The sequence below is a fragment of the Maniola hyperantus genome, chromosome 24, assembly GCF_902806685.2.
Source record: "Maniola hyperantus chromosome 24, iAphHyp1.2, whole genome shotgun sequence".
NCBI classification, from domain to species: domain Eukaryota; kingdom Metazoa; phylum Arthropoda; class Insecta; order Lepidoptera; family Nymphalidae; genus Maniola; species Maniola hyperantus.
Genome location: NC_048559.1, coordinates 1811436 through 1828573, shown reverse-complemented (window position 1 = coordinate 1828573; position 17138 = coordinate 1811436). Strand labels below are relative to the sequence as shown.

The window sequence follows — 17138 nt, the reverse complement described above, 5'->3', positions numbered from 1 at the left end:
CCGCCAGGAAAAGCAGCTTCTTGGGCGAGATGATTTTCGCCTCCTCTTTCTTCACTCACTTCATCGCTTTTTGCAAGAGCATCCTACCTTCGAGCAGCTTGCCAGCGCGGCCACCACGTTTGAGGACATTGGTGACGAATTCCGTGTTCCGTGACCAGCCTTCAGGTACTGTCGGAACACCTCCCTCGCAAACCATTTTAGGATATATGGGCTCTCAGGAGTTTTTCCCCCCCCCCCCCCCCCCTCTTTTACCACCGAACCGCAAAAGTTACCATCCTTATGTCGTCGACATTCCATCTTCACCCACGAAGCGTTTTCCGTCATCATTCCTCATACGCATGGCTAAGGTTTGGAATACCTACTCTTATTTTAATTAAATGGTTTACTAATAAATACATAGATTTTTCTATCATGCACAACTATGTTAAACCATTTAAAACATTTCAGTAAACACTGCAGATCTGCGATCTGTTTCCTACAAATTATAATTCGGAGTCTCGTTCACTTCATCCCTCTCTGCTATGACCTACCTTCGAGCAGCCCGAGCGCAGTGCTGGCTCATCCCAGTTCGTCCTTCTCCGCTATAGAGTGACCTACCTTCGAGCAGCTTGCTAGCGTCGTCCACCACATCGGAGGAGACGAAATCAGTGACCGCCTCCGAGTCCTCTGTCTTCAGGTATTGCCCGAACACCTCGGTCGCGAGCGCGGTGCGCGTCTCCTCCACCTCGACCTCGTACCGTTCCACCTGGAATCCATCCAAGAACTACGTTTATTATGCAGAGTCTAGTACATTCGCACTACTTCAAAATCCCAAGCTTCATCCTTAGTCACAGAGGAAAGAAAATTATCATCATCATGATGATCAACACATCGCCGGCTCACTACAGAGCACGGGTCTCCTCTCAGTATGAGAATGGTTTGGATATAGTCCACCACGCTGGCCGAGGGCGGATTGGTAGACTTCACATACCTTTGAGAACATTATGGAGAACTCTCAGGTATGCAGGTTTCCTCGCGTTGTTTTCCTTTGACGCACAGAACTGCGAAAAGTGAGAGATGCGTGCCCGGGATCGAAACCCCGACCCCCCGAATAGGAGGCGGATGTCTAACCCATAGGTTATCATAAACAAGAAAGAAGAATATCCATACTAATATTGTAAATGCGAAAATGTGTCTGATTGTCTATCAATCTGCCTGTCTCCTGTCACTTCTTGTTGCCACAAAGAATGCTTGCATTGCATTCGGAAGTAGGCGTAGACTACTTAGTTATTTAATGCAGGAAAACAGATTTAGATCCTTAGACACGAATTCGCTGGACTGACTGGCATGCCAAAGTAGGTCAAACGGTCTGGATCCATAACCAGAGTGCCCGTATAGTACGCGACAGGTCGAGATAGCAATCGGGGAGGTAACGCCCCGCACTAACCCGGTGCGGGCGAGCGCGGCAGACGTGCGGGGGCGTGCAGAACGTCCTCCCGCTTCTTGCCCCTATTGTCATCTCAACCTGTCACGTACGTACCTACTATAGATGCTCTGTGTCGCAGAACCGCACTAAGAAAGGATTTTGAGTATTTTTAAGTGATTCCAGCAAGATCTTTAAAACCCAAGCTAAATCAATAATCTAAATATATAGGTATAAAACGAAAAGGTGACTGGCTGACTGACTGACTGATCTATCATACGCACAGCTCAAACTATACTGGACGGATCCGGCTGAAATTTGGCACGCAGAGAGCTATTATGGCGTAGGCATCCGCTAAGAAAGGATTTTTGAAAATTCAACCCCTATTGGGGTGAAATAGGGGTTTGAAATTTGTGTAGTCCACGCGTACGAAGTCGCAAGCATAAGCTAGCCATGTCTATGATAAGTCACTTTTCTGCTGTAACACTTTCACATTAGGATATATCAAGGGCATTATTATCCCAATAAGTATCATGTAACAAAAGCCACTCTGAGAAGCGTTGTGTTTAAATAATCATTACATAGATTAATGGAAGTCGGCACGGTTCATTAGCTCACATCATTGGATCGGGGTACCCCTTCTGCGCCGAGAGCTGGTGGACTGTTTTTTATTTTATTTTAAAAGAATGTTAGCCCCAATTCTCTAGTCTCTCTCTAAATTTAGAGTATCTGCATCCTTTTCTTTTTACTAATGCTAAAAAAGGAACGGAACATGACTTTCACATTTAAAGACTCTAAATTTTAGTGCACAATACAAATTTAAACAGTAGGTTCGCGACTGCGTGCTAAAATCACGGGTTTTACCATCTAAAAATTAAATTTAGAAATGTCAAACTACTTCTGTCCCTTTCATATTACAATAGTAAGAAGAGGGTGCGAATACTCTAAAATTAGGTTGTGCTTAGAATCGGTGCCATTAGCCATGTTAAATGACTTATATTCCCCTTTCCTCTCCAACTAAGCGTTAAGCTTGTGCTAGGAGTAGGTGCGACAATAGTGCAGCGGGCGGGATTTGAACCGTCGACCTTGCGGTTTTTAGTCCACTCCTTTACCGGTTGAGCTATTAAGGCTCTATTGGTTTAGAGGTTAAATTATTATTATCCCAGTCCTAATACTATAGCTAATACTAGCTTAGGCCCACGACTTCGTCCGCGTGGACTACACATATTTCGAACCCCTATTTCATCCTCTCAGGGGTTGTATTTTCAAAAATCATTTCATAGTGGATGTCTACGTCATAATAGCTATCTGCCAAATTTCAGCCCGATCAGTCCAGTAGTTTGAGCTGTGCGTTGATAGATCAGTCAGTCAGTCACCTTTTCATTTTATATACATATTTAGCCTTATTTTATATAATATGTACCCTTATTATAAATGCGAAAGTGTGTTTGTTTGTTGGTTTGTTGATTGGTCCTTCGATTTTATATTTATAATATCATTTAATCATGTAGATACTAGTTTAGTATCATACTACTGTAGTATTTATAACTTTATAAAGCATTGGACAAATCGTCCACTGTCTTTCAGACTATTCCTTTCCATTTCCCCCCACAGCCCTGCATCGATTCAAGGGGTCAACCTACACGTTTGACATTGAGGCGTTTCATGTTTATCACCTAAGGCGTTGCGCACAAAGGAGCTGAGGCGCGGCGGCTTTTGTTTCTTAGATTTTTTTCTTTGACATAACGACGCGGCCTTTGAGTCTCTTCCGTGTTATGTTTTCAATACTGTACGCGAGCGATGTGCAGGCTCGACCGTACCAAAGGGAGATCTCCCACCGAGCGGTTGGTTGCGCTCGGTAGCGCCAGCTGGGCCGACGGTTGTGTCTTGAAACTTCTATATATAGTCCAGATTGCAGAAAACTCCGTTAGTGCGAGTACTGGGACAACCCTCCACCTCCCATGGCCCCACCAACCTCTCGGTTATATGGGCCGAATTGCGGGAGGGCGCCCGTTCGGTACTTGCTCTTGGCATTTTCCCGGGGCGCCTTCTTGACTCCCTACAAATTATTTTGTCTCTTCCTTGGCCCTTATGCTCACTCTCCCCCCTTGGGGGCTAGACTTCACTAACACAGCTGTGATCTCCGCTGCTGCTCCTCCGTGGTGCCGGCCTGGCACCTGTACGCTCCGAGCTGCTTCGCCTCTTATGCCAATGGTGCGCGAATTCCCGTAGCCGGTTGTAGTTCCCCGCCGATGAGACGAGGTCCGTGTAGAAGACCGGCCCCGCTTCCCCGCGTATGATCCCATCCAACATCGTCACTCGCAAGTCCTCATATAGGGGACACTCCCACAGCACATGGTGCCTATCCTCGTCGCCAAAGCCGCACTCGCATGCCGGACTCTCGCACAACGTCATCCTATGCAGGCGCGCCCGGAAAGTGCGAGTACTGTCGACGCGACGGTACATTTTTTCGGGACTACGTCATGAAATGTTATCGATGAACAGCGCCATCTAGTTGCATCTGTGGCAATCGCCACAATACTAATACAGTATTTGACAACTAGTCAAATCAGTAACTATTTATCAAACGTCAAAACGTGCACTTAGTACGCGATATTCTATGAAATACTGGAATGTGACGTCACATCATAATGACGTACTTTTTGGTTTAATCGATAATTTAAAATGGTTGTTACACTTAAAACTAACAAAGGACGTGGATTTTGCGTATTTTGGAAGACCCTCTATTTAATAATCACTGAGAAATAATTTATTTGAGATGTAGTCAAATACCCAATTCCACCTATATGACCACCAAAGTACACAATACAAGCTAAGTTTAAGTTGTCAATAAAAAGACGCTACCACTCTGTCTGTATGCGGTGGCCCTAACAGTATTTGTTGTTATGTGCACTTTGATAATTAAATTTAAAATTCATTACTTTGTTTCAAATGGCATAAATTAAGTTTAAATGTCATTTGAAAGGGCGATTTGATTGGCAGACTTCACTACCAATCCACAATTGGCCAGCGTGGTAGACTATGGTCAAACCCTGCTCACTCTGACAGGAGACCCGTGCTCTGTAGTGAGCCGGCGATGGGTTGCTCATGATGATGTGATGTTTCGGATTGACTATGCTGCGTAGGCCTTACTGGCCGCTACAGCGTCACCGGGAAGCTCCGCCTGGGGGTGAGCCCTAGGGCTTGAAGAATTAATTTGAGAGGTCGGGGGGGGCAACGTCCTCCTAAGGGCGCCTCCTGTGAGGCTCGGACCACGGCTTAGGATGACGTTGGGTCATGATGATGATGAACGGAAGGACTTTATTTTAGCGCCGCTCGCCCTTTTCTCGCAGATTGCTCGGTAGGTGCCTAATAAAATGTTGGAAATCGTGTTTGACCCGCTTTCCCTTATCGAATTCTGCCGAAACCCGCGCCGCGTTTGTTGCTCCCAAAACGATGCAATATATTCTCAAGATGCCATTATCTTCTTTTTGTTAATTTATTCGAAGCAAAAAGTAACAGTAAAAAGAAAAGATAAGAAGTGTGCAGGACAGACATATGTATAAGAGAAATTTCCTTGAAGTGTTGGTAAAACACTATAAAAGTTATAAAATACTAGCTGATGCCCGCGACTACATCCGCGTGGATTTTCATTTTTCAAAATCCCGCGGGAACTCTTTGATTTTCCGGGATAAAAAGTAGCCTATATGTTAATCGAGGGTATAATGTATCTCCATTCCAAATTTCATCCAAATCCGTTCAACCGTTTTTGCGTGATTGAGTAACGGATCCGAACGTCCAAACATCCACACTTTCACATTTATCATATTATTACGATATTACGATCTCTATAAGAGGTTTTTACCAGTAGGTAACTCTTAGCGGTGGGAAAATTTTTAATGGAAGAAGAATAGATAAACCGGCTTTACTCACGTATTTAGTCGACGTTAGCCCGACTAGTTTCGAACCTATCTGGGGTCCTTTTTCACATGGACTCAGATCGCAACCGCGACGCGTTCGAGTACTAGTTTTCAACTCCTCACGCGCCATTTTACGTCAAAAGTACGATTTTTGTCCTTATTTAAAAGGTGACTTTTGACATGACAGTTGACCCATAGAGTTAAAATGGCGCGTAAGGAGTCATTTTGTACGGGCCATATGTCGACTCGAGTCTCGTGTAACTTTTTGCGAGATTAACTTCGGAGTTAACGAGCAGTCAGTGTTTTTTTGCGGGTCTTTTAAAAATCCGGTTCACTATACAAATTAACAGAAATTACAGTAACAAGTTAGTTCCAGAAAAACTTACACTAAAAATATCTTGTAATAAATCAAAGGAATCCCTTTTGAATTATTAGGAACGATTTGGGTGAATTATGTAAATATATGACAAATAGAGGAATGATTGTGATAGATGTGAGAATTTCAGAAAATACCCTAACGCCGATTCAATGGTGCGATAATTTTGATTTATTATCATCAAAAACTGATAATGATAAGTTGTCGCTGAGGCTTAAGGCCGGACCGCATTACAGTGTGGTGTTGAGTAGATATGGAACGACCTTTTGCCTGATAATTTAGAAGAAAGAAGATAGAAGCACGTTAATCTCGACGGGATAGGGCTCCTAGTCGGGTTCTATGCAGTATTAGTTCGGACAGCCATTGACTTAAATTATAAGATTTGGCGGGCCAAATATAATCAATGAGTTTCTGATGTTTGTTCGAAATAAGATGTGCTATAGGTAAATTGAGCGTTGTGTTTTTAAGCCGCTTAGTAGTACTTATTACTTTGCCTTTCTTACTAGGCCCAATCAATCAATCAATCAATCAGCCTATTTGCGTCCACTGCTAGACATAGGCCTTCCCGAGAGCACGCCACCACACACGATTCTCCGCCTTCCTCATCCACCCACTTCCCGCTATCTTCTTAAGGTCGTCAGTCCAGCGGGTTGGAGGTCGTCCCACACTGCGCTTGCTGATATGCGGTCTCCACTCCAGAACACGTCTGCCCCAGCGGCCATCGGTTCTGCGGCAGACGTGGCCTGCCCACTGCCACTTCAGCTGGCTAATTCGTAGGGCTATGTCGGTCACTCTGGTTCTTCTACGGATTTCCTCGTTACGGATTTTGTCCCTCAGAGAGATACCCAACATAGCCCGCTCCATAGCCCGCTGAGCGACTTTGAACTTGTGGACAAGGCCAACTGTCAGTGTCCACGTCTCAGCGCCATACGTCATCACAGGTAGGACACACTCATTAAAGACTTTCGTCTTTAGGCTTTGGGGTATCGACGAATTGAAGACTTGACGCAATTTACCAAATGCTGCCCAGCTCAGCTGTATTCTTCTGTCAGCTTCCTTGTCGAAGTTGTTCCTACCAAGTTGTATTACTTGTCCTAGGTAGTTGTATTCTTGAACAACTTCGATGCTGACATTTTCGACAGAGATGGATCTCGGGATAACGTACCCATTAAACATGACTTTCGTTTTGTCCACGTTCATCCCGAGACCCACTCGTCTGGCAGTAAAGTTTTGTCCACGTTCATCCCGAGACCCACTCGTCTGGCAGTAAAGTTTTGTCCACGTTCATCCCGAGACCCACTCGTCAGTAAAGTTTAATGACCGCAACATAAATCTTCCACTAAACAAAACTTATCCAATTTAGAAATTATTGATTCCCAAATTGATCACGCTCGGAATCAAGTCTAGCGGGGTGATTTGCTAACTCAGTGACCAACACTGATAGTCAGTGGCGTGCACAGTGTTTGAAGCCAGGGTAGGCATTAGTTAGGTAGGAACCTGTTTACTGGCAGGTCATAATGAAAAATATGCAATGAGCTATTACAACTGGGGTAAGCAGTGCATTTATGACTCTGCACGCTACTGCTGATAGTCACCAAACTCATTTGACATTTACTTTTCATTTATTGAATGTTTTCTACGAAAAATTATTTGAATATCCCTCAAGCAGCAATGTAGAACCAAACGATGTCAAATGAGTTTGATGGCTATTATTTAGTGTTTATCACTGAGTTAGCGAATCACCCCGCAAGTATGTCGAATGTTCAATGCCTCGTCCAAAATTTTTCAATGCCTCAAGACCAAAGTCTTCGATCAGTAATGAAATGCGGGTCCGAGGCATGGTCGCTAACAAGGTCTTATAAGAAAGCTTAGAGTCAATCAGACGTCGATAGAATAACCGACAGCTCAACTGGTGGCGAAGCTGAAATAACATGCTTCTGAGAACTGGAATTCGCTACGAGAGACCTATGTCCAGCTGTGGAAGTATATATCGGAAATTCTCTTACCGCATCTAAGAAGCTATTGTACTTGTGGTACTGAGGGCGGTTCCGCTCGCAGAACTGACGGAAGAGCAGCTTTCCGATCGGCTGTTGGTCCACCACATAATCGTAGTTTACTTCTGGAAACAAGGTAAAAAAGTTTTAGTTGTGCTGCAAGACGCCAGCGAGGGAGTGTAGGCTGTAGGATAGGGGGTGGGGGTATAGGTGTCACCGACAGTCCTCTGTGCAGAGCCTGCATGGAGGTCGATGAAACACCGACGCACGAGCTCCTAGAGTGCACGGGCGTAGCAGAACAACGCGAACGCCATTTGGGTTCCCCAACCTCACTTCATGAAGCCCTCGGCAACCTGGGCGGTCTAGTTGGCTTCTGGAGCGAGCTTGGTGGGCTGGAGTGAAGACTTCGGCGAGTAGGAGCGATGCACGCACAACAGACGGAAACGTTTAAGTGCGGAAACCAGCCCAGAGTGAAGAAAGAAAGAAAGAAGAAGGGGTGTAAATGGCCCCTCATACTATAATGGAAATCCATGACGACCTACCTGCACTGTGATCTTATTAGTGAGAGGTCCCGCCAAGCGATTTAGGGTTCCTGTATGATGCCGCGTAGAAACCAAAGGGGTATGGGTTTAATAAAAACTGCCATACCCCTTCCAGGTTAGCCCGCTTGCGCTTCCATCTTAGACTGCACCATCACTTACCACCAGGTGAGATTACAGTGAAGGGCTAACTTGTATCTGAATTTTAAAACATCAATCACGATAGCTTAAACGCCAACCAATACCAATCAGTACCCTTATTATAAATGCGAAAGTGTGTTTGTTTGTTGGTTTATTGATTTGTAGGTTTGTCGCTTTGTTGGTTTGTCCTTCAATCACGTCGCAACGGTGCAACGGATTGACGTGATTTTTTCATGAGTATAGATAAAGACCTGGAGAGTAACAGGCTACTTTTTATCCCAGAAAATAAAAGGATTTTTAAAAAACCTAATTCCACGCGGGAGAAGTCGCGGGCATCAGCTAGTCGTATCATAATGAACAGGTGTCAGTGTCTAGCTTATCGTAGGTATTTTTTTTTTTTTTTTTTTTTCATTTATTTGGATCACTAACAGCTAATCATATACATCAAATACAAATTTAACAATACAAAAGTTTTAAGATAATATGACGAGCTAATTAAAAGTAATCACCGCATGCGAATGTGTCAGGTAATTTTACTACTAAAAAAAAGTTACCTAATTAAAAAATAATAATAATATAAATAATATAAATAAATAAACTCTAAACTAATAAACAAATGTAGGTAAGCAGTTCACATGGCATCAAGTAAATTACTATGGCAATTAATTCACTTAATGCCATATGAACTGAATTCCGGAATTTAACCAGTGAGTCCGCGTGTATGTCTAGCACATTGAGCTTGTACGGGAGCGGTGTGCAGGCTCGACCGTACCAAAGGGGAGATCTCCCACCGAGCGGTTGGTTGTGCTCGGTAGCGCCAGCTGGGCCGACGGTTATGTCTTGAAACTTCTATATATAGTCCAGATTGCAGAAAACTCTGTTATTGCGAGTACTGTCGGCGGTACATTTGTTCGGGACTATGTCATCGATTGAACAGCGCCATCTAGTTTCTATTGTGGCAACCGCCACATCACTCCCCTCCGAGACGAACGCGTAGTGTGAAGCATTGAAGAGAGGTGGCGTTGTAGCGTGAAGGCGTGTGAAGGAAGGGCAATGGCTGCTAACCAACCAGAGAAGCGGTAGACCAGGACGCTTGTAGCTGGTGATGGAGTGCAGGGCCATTGTGCCCCGAAGCTGTGGCTACATCCGTCTTACAGGCCTCGATGTGCTTGCTGTTGCTGCTTGTAGACTTGGAGTTTGGAGGAGACGTCGGGCTTGCGGTGTGTGATCCAAAGGTGTTGCGATGTATGCGATCACCCTTGATCACGTATGCGCCAGTGCGGAGTGCGGCGGTGTGCGGTTTATCTTCGATGACGTCGGCTGTTGTAGTGTGCGACCATTCTTGATTTCGTCGGTTGTTGAGGTGTGCGACCATTCTTGATCACGTCGGGGTCACCAATGTACGGGAGCGGTGTGCAGGCTCGACCGTACCAAAGGGGAGATCTCCCACCGAGCGGTTGGTTGTGCTCGGTAGCGCCAGCTGGGCCGACGGTTATGTCTTGAAACTTCTATATATAGTCCAGATTGCAGAAAACTCTGTTATTGCGAGTACTGTCGGCGGTACATTTGTTCGGGACTATGTCATCGATTGAACAGCGCCATCTAGTTTCTATTGTGGCAACCGCCACAAGCTTATTATAAAGTTGACTTATTCTAGGGATTGGCGAGTTAGCACCCATAACTGTGTGCCGAGTGGGAGTTCCACAAAATTATTCGAATGACTTCACTACTGCGTTAATCGAGCTAACCTCAAACGCATCGAGAATCGCGAGCAAGCGAGTGTGAGTTACCACCGAAGCTAACCAGCCCATACGCGTGTACTCACCGTGAATGGCGTTTATTATTTTTGTAATGTTGGCGTCGTGATATAAACCAACCAAATTCAGAATGAAATTTCTATGAAGTGATTGTATGGAAGCAGCTGTCTATCAAAATTAAGGTGGTAATATCGTTTGTTTATGTTTACGCGGTCGGCGGTTGTGCGATTAAATTAGGTGTTGTTTTAAAATTATAAAAATAATAAATACCAGAAAAATGAAGACGAGTCCTTCGCAATTTGATTTGATGGTAACATTCATGGAGCAGTAAGTGGAATTAAAGTTATTTCTGTTTTTATTTTATAAGTGGGTGAACTTTGAAACGAGTTTATTGCTTTTTAGGCATGGAGACCTCAGCAAGCCGTCCTCCAATGCAAGAGGCAGAATCTCTACTCTTAGTAAGTGGGAGGAACTGGCTGTGCTACTGAATAGTGATGGCAGTGGTGACACTAAAACTCCTGAGAAATGGAAAAAAGTTAGTAAAATGTATATTTTATGTTCACCTATTTTGAGGTTGTGGTCACTAATTTATAAAATGTTTGCTTCTTTATGCTTGATTAAGGTGTGGAGTGATTTCAAAAATAATACCAAGAAAAAAGCTGCTCGTCTGCATAGATCAGCTACTGGTACTGGTGGTGGTGCTGCTACTTACTGCAAACTAACAGATTTAGAACAAAGAGTTCTAAATCTGATCGGTGTGCAAGTAGCGACGGGCTTGGCAGTGGAAGAGGCTGGGTTGTCACAGGTTTAAATTTCTTTACTTATACTAATCGCTGGTATATTATTAGGGTTCCGTACTACAAAAGTAAAAAGCACCTTTATAGGATCACTTTGTTGTCCGCCTGTCCATCTGTCTGCCTTGTCTGTCAAGAAACCTATAGGGTACTTCCCGTTTACCTAGAATCATGAAATTTAGCAGGTAGGTATGTTCTATAGCAAAATTAAAGGAAAAAATCTAAAAAAAATTGTGTTTACATCATTAAAAAAGCGTTCTTGAACAATAATTAGTATTTTCAACTTTCAAAACAAGATTACTATACCAAATTGTATATAAATATGTACGATTCTTAAACAGATTTTTATTTGTTTTGACGCTTTAATGTCTCAAATTGTATTTTCTTACAGGGGATTCATAATGAGCCAGACTCTATGATGGTTGAGCAAGGCACTCCATCTTTGCTCTCACAATTCGTAGAAAGTAAGTTGTGGTTGTGGAATTTCAGCATATCAGTAATAAACAGTATCGTCATATTGTGTTTATTTTATTTTATTTTGCAGTTCCACTTACACCAGAGGTATTAATTACTAATATTGCCTCACCAGAGCTACCATCACAGAGAAGAGCTATGTGTTCTCCGCCTCTGGGCTTTATAGAGGAAGAAGTTCATGGTGAGACATCCATACTTATATTATAAATGCGAAAGTGTGTGTCCGTATGTCTGTCTATCTTACAGTTCATCCGTTAAACCAATTTTAATAAAATTTGGTACAGAGATAGCTTGCATCACGTGGCCTTTGCCGGACTAAGGCTTATTTGTTATCCCAGAAAATCAAAGAGTGCCCACAGGATTTTTTAAAAATTTAAATCAACGTGGACGTAGTTGCGGGTATCGTCTAGTATTTTTCTATATAAATAATAGAAATCACTACCATAAATTAAAAATAAGTCATTATCACAAATTACATGTTATAATATATTGTTTGTTATTATATTATACCACCATTTGTAACTGTACTCAAGCAAAGAAAGGATATGATTATGATTATACATTTTAGGATCTCAACCTTGGAATGAGACTGCAGGGCCATCAACATCCTACACTGCCCCAGCTGCAGCGGTACCACCTCAGACAAGGCCTGCAACTCCGCTTTTTACATTTGCGGAGTCACAAGTGGAAGGTGAAATAGATTGGATCTTTAAAGATACGTGAATATATAAATTTTTTAATAATTTCATTACTATAATGACTTTTATAACATATTTTTGCAGATCCGGGCATGCGCACTCCAACTAGGCCCTCAACTGCTCGGCGACTCGAGCCTGCTCTATCCGGGCAAACTACACCTCGCCGAGGAAGACCAACACAAGCTCGAGGATCGCAACGAAAAAGAGTGAGGCCAGCACACACACAGCAGGCAGCCGAACATTTCCTCCAAGCAGAAGAATTTTGGAGAAAATTTAAAATAGAACAGCATAGGGACTACATGGACTTGAGAAGAGAGCAAAATAGGATCAGGGAGATGGAAGTGCAGGTTCAGACGCAGTGGCAAGCAGTAGGATTAAGAGCTCTAGACATATTAGATAAGATAGCAACTAAGTATTGTAAAGATTAGTTTAGATTAGTTATTTAATTTATAAGATTAATTAGTTTGTTAGATTAGATTAGCATGGGTAATGTGGTATTTAACAGTGTCATAGAAAATTATATACGTTTCACATGATTTATTTACATGTTTGTATACTCTTTGGCTTTATATAGCATGCATTCATAGACAGAATATGTAATTTTGCTATTAAATCAGCCAAAAAATGCCATGCTAGCAATGCTATGTGAAAAAGACTATATTTTCAATTAGTTAAATAGGCAGTTAAAGCACCTGGTTTGTAATACAATTTAAGAATTATTATTTAATAAAAGAACGGTTTTATCTAATTTAAATCAATTTTATTTATTAACATATTAAAATACTTAACAATAAAATTATTTACATTTATACAATAAAATAAATCAGTACATAAGTGGAAGGTAGGTATAAGGTAGCTAATGGTAATCTATACAATACTATACATAAAAAGACTTGTCTGGCTGACTATCTATCAACGCACATTCTAGGCACCGCCGTCAAGTCTATGTTTCCAATATGTGAAGATCTTTATGTCAGAAATAAAAATTTATTCACTATTGCAACCTTCTAACTAATTGGTCTCTCAATATTCTACCTCTAATTAAGTCAGAAGTAGCTTCTCTTTCCAAGTAACTAATTGGGCCAGATACATCTTCCATGTTTTGAAGTTCCTGACCTAGAAATAATTCATAAATTTATTAAATTTGTTCCTTAATGAAAATTGCAAATTGATAAGATTCAATCTAATAATAGGTACTATAAAGAGGAAAGCTTCATTTGGTTCTAATCGATGAACTGAACCGATTATAATAATTTTACTCTCATCATTACAAAGGTAATTTATCCAGTATTATTATTGTATGTATATTATAACTAAATGATGCCCGCGACTTTATCCGCGTGGATTTAAAAATTCCATGGAAACTTTAATTTTTCGGGATAAAGAGTAGCCTATGTCCTACCCCGGGATGTAAGCTAACTCAGTAATAAATTTCATCCGTCGGTTAAACTGTTGGACCGTGAAAAGTTAGCAGACAGACGGACACACTTTCACATTTATAATTTTAGTATGGATTATTGTCTTAAAATTACAACACCTACCCGTGTCTTCCTCTGTGTCCTCAATGCCAAAATTAATCATTAAATTATGTAATACAGAACACGCCAGAATAATGCGTGAACATTTTAGTGGCCTGTAATGGAGAGTTCTGTCCTTGTGAAGATAACGCCACCGATTTTTAAGTCTTGAAAATGTGTTTTCGATGACTACCCGGGCTCTCATATGCTTCTCATTATAGTAGGCTTCTGGTGAACCCTGGGTAGCATCTAAAATCGGTGTCATCAGCCACGGGCGTTGAGGATATCCAGAGTCTCCTAGAATGAAAAATGTACCTATGTTAGATAATGCTACTGATATAATATAAATGTACCTAGGTACTGAAATCTTTTAAAGTTTACTTGTGGATACCATACCTAATAGCCAGACCACTTCTCCATTCTGGTGCAGAGATTGAATGTAAGTGTTCAAATCACTGTTTTCCCATATGAAGGAATCGTGATTTGCACCTCCAAACTTGGGATTAACGCTTAAAATTCGGTATTCATCATCACATACCTGAAAACACAACATTTAAATTGTTTAATTGTTCATCTATGAATAATAATATAACAAATATCTCCATAATATTATAATTACCATCTGAACGTTTAAAGAATGATAGTGTTTGCGGCTATAATACCAATGTTCCTCTTCTTTTGGAGGAACAACTATTTTGAAATGACTGCCATCTATACAGCCCACCACTCCCGGTATTCCATACTTTCTGTAGAACCTAAGTAGAAAAATAATAAAATTATATTAATTTACTGAATTGAATTCATGCTTATACTTATACCTATTATAAATGTGAAAGTGTGTCTGACTGTCTGCTAAATCCACGTAGACTAAGTTGAGAGCATCATCTGCTTGATACAGACTGTTTGCATCTTGGAGACAGACATAGATTACTTTTTATCCCGAAAAATCAGAGTTCCCACGGGATTTTTAAAAACCTTACGTGGATGAAGTGGCGGGCATCATCTAGTACCTACCTACTATAATATAATTTGATTTAGGTTGATCATAAATATTAGGTATTCTTACCGTTGGCTAACTGCCTGTCTGGCAGCTGGAGTACCGGGAAACCGAATATATTTTGCAATAATATTTTTATGTGTTAACGCCTGGGTAACTTCTTCTACGTACACACTGCACATTTTCTGAGATATATGTTTCGCAACCCCAGACGGCCTTTGATATGTTCCAGTTGCAAAATGAAACAAAGCAGTGAGGACCTGCAAATAAAAAGGAAAGAAATGTACTTAGCTACCTACCTACTTACGTGTAAATACTTTCCATATAATTTTGATATAAGTAGGTATGGGTAATATGGCAAAATTAACCTAAATAGGTATAATAATATTGATACATACTTTATGTTCCAAGGAAACGCGTTGGGAGGACCTTAAATCTGTCAGTCTCCTTAGCTCGTTGCATAAGAACTTGAAAACTTTCTTGGAGAGGCGATACCTATCTTTAAACTGCCTCTCCGTTAGGTCTAACAATGGGTTAAAAGATGCACGAGCCATTGCTTCCTCGCTAGCGGTATAGTTGCGGTCATCTTGAGCCTTAGCGGCCGCAAACATCCTCCAGGTGAAAAAATACCGGCCTGCCATAATTTTTCTGGTTCAAATTTAACTTAAAATTGAAAATGAATTTCACTTTCACTGCAAAATTCTAAGTGACAAACTTTTCGATCGCGTTAGCGTCGTGATTACTCGGTTTACTTCTCGAATTGTCAAAATCTCAAACTCACACTCACTTAATGCTTGAATCGACCAATCACGTGCGCTCACGTTGTCACTTTCGAATGCGAGTCGGTAAACAATAGTCGGTCCCGAGGACGTAAACAACTTGCACTCCCTAATTATGTTTCCCCTACTTGACACTAGATGGCGCTGTTTCAATTCTATACAAATCGTTGTTAACTTTTACGCGATCGAATAGGTAGGAAATCTCCCACTAGGCACTCTGTTGAGCGTGCTAACTCGCCAATCCCTAGAATAAGGTATTAGTCAAGGCACAGCCGCCAGGGAAAGCTGCTAGAATTTAAAGTAATTAATTTCTAATTGCTGTCAATTGCTCGCGGAACTGGGTCAATTAACACTCACCAGACCCCTTGCTGTTTAAAAGCTGTGATAGCCTAGTGGTTAGGACGTCCGCCTTCTAATCTGAGGTCGGGGGTTCGAACCCCGGGCACGCACCTCTAACTTTTCGGAGTTATGTGCGTTTTAAATAATTAAATGTCCCTTGTTTTAACGGTGAAGGAAAACATCGTGAGGAAACCTGCACGCCTGAGAGTTCTCTATAATGTTCTCAAAGGTGTGTGAAGTCTACCAATCCGCAGATGGCCAGCGTGGTAGATGCGGCTATGTTCAAAACCCTTATCAGTCTGAGAGGAGACCCGTGCTCTGTAGTGAGCCGGCGATGGGTTGATCATGATGAGACCCCTTGCTGTTAAACAGGAATTCAATTAGAAACTTAATATTCTTACCAACGGTAATTTTATTAACAACTTAAGTAAAGGGGTGGATGTTGTTAATTGACGAAAGGTAGGTTTGAATACAAATCGTCTATTTTTAGGGTTCCGTACCTCAAAAGGAAAAACGGAACCCTTATAGGATCACTTTGTTGTCTGTCTGTCTGTCTGTCTGTCTGTCTGTCTGTCTGTCCGTCTGTCTGTCAAGAAACCTACAGGGTACTTCCCGTTGACCTAGAATCATGAAATTTGGCAGGTAGGTAGATCTTATAGCTGACATTTGGGGAAAAATCTGAAAACCGTGAATTTAGGGTTAGATCACACGAAAAACAGATTTTTATTTATTTTTATGCATCATAGTTTTTGAATTATCGTGCAAAATGTCGAAAAAATACGACTGTAGTACGGAACCATCATTGCGCGAGCCTGACTCACACTTAGCCGGTTTTTTATTTATACTTAGGGCGACTGTGCAGTGATCCGTATTCGTTTCAACTCTTCGTTTCGGTCAACTAGTGATTTTATAGAATGAAAGTAAATACTATGCAAATCAACCAATATTCCAAGCAAAAAAGCTACCATTAAATTCCTCCTAATTCCATGGCGCATTAAACGGAGGTACTCTATATTTAGCACGAGTAAAGTCCTTGAGGAGATCTCGTAAAACTGAACCTCCGTCCCAACTTGGGAATTAAACCCAACACTTGGATCCCATTACCATAGATAATCAAGTCCATGCCACAGGTGAAAGCGTCAGCGGGTATTACAAGCGTTTTCCCTTTCTTTATAATTTTAAAATGTTTCCATACACGATAGATACATTAGGCAGCGTAAGACTGCAGCGTGTAGAAGTCCCTTAAGAGAAACCTATGTCCAACAGTGAAGCTCTATTGATTGACGATAACGAAATAAGCAGAATTAACTAAGATTCCAAGACATAAAATTCCTCCTAATTCCATGGCGCATGGAGCGTACTCCATAATTCAGCACGCGTAAAGTCCTCGAGGATCTCGTAAAACTGAGCC

General features: G+C 41.7%; 3 protein-coding genes across 6 annotated transcripts in view; 1 reads left to right on the top strand and 2 right to left on the bottom strand.

The window, feature by feature from the left end:
• Gprk2 (G protein-coupled receptor kinase 2) overlaps positions 1–17138 on the bottom strand; it is a 56872-nt gene that overhangs the window by 11795 nt on the left and 27939 nt on the right. Inside the window, exons 3-4 of one of the 2 annotated variants that reach the window (XM_069506888.1) lie at positions 7705–7817; positions 598–763 (exon numbers count right to left, since the gene is read on the bottom strand). In XM_069506888.1, coding sequence (XP_069362989.1) covers positions 598–763; positions 7705–7817 — 279 coding nt within the window. The remainder of the gene's footprint in view (positions 1–597; positions 764–7704; positions 7818–17138) is intronic. The other variant, XM_034981174.2, reaches the window with a different exon arrangement.
• Positions 10059–12843, top strand: LOC117993675 (uncharacterized). Of its 3 annotated transcripts, XM_069506781.1 has the most exons (7): positions 10059–10456; positions 10532–10664; positions 10752–10934; positions 11315–11387; positions 11468–11578; positions 11966–12088; positions 12180–12843. In XM_069506781.1, the coding sequence occupies exons 1-7, from the start codon at positions 10407–10409 to the stop codon at positions 12521–12523; spliced, it is 1017 nt and encodes a 338-aa protein (XP_069362882.1). In that variant the 5' UTR covers positions 10059–10406; the 3' UTR covers positions 12524–12843. The 3 variants fall into 3 exon arrangements, with proteins under 3 accessions (XP_069362882.1, XP_069362883.1, XP_034837369.2); XM_069506782.1 differs by lacking the exon at positions 10752–10934; XM_034981478.2 differs by lacking the exon at positions 11966–12088.
• Positions 12862–15446, bottom strand: LOC138404035 (putative nuclease HARBI1). The gene is made up of 6 exons (XM_069506780.1): positions 15008–15446; positions 14679–14869; positions 14232–14367; positions 14009–14150; positions 13637–13909; positions 12862–13211 (listed from the first exon to the last, which is right to left on the bottom strand). The coding sequence occupies exons 1-6, from the start codon at positions 15248–15250 to the stop codon at positions 13090–13092; spliced, it is 1107 nt and encodes a 368-aa protein (XP_069362881.1). The 5' UTR covers positions 15251–15446; the 3' UTR covers positions 12862–13089.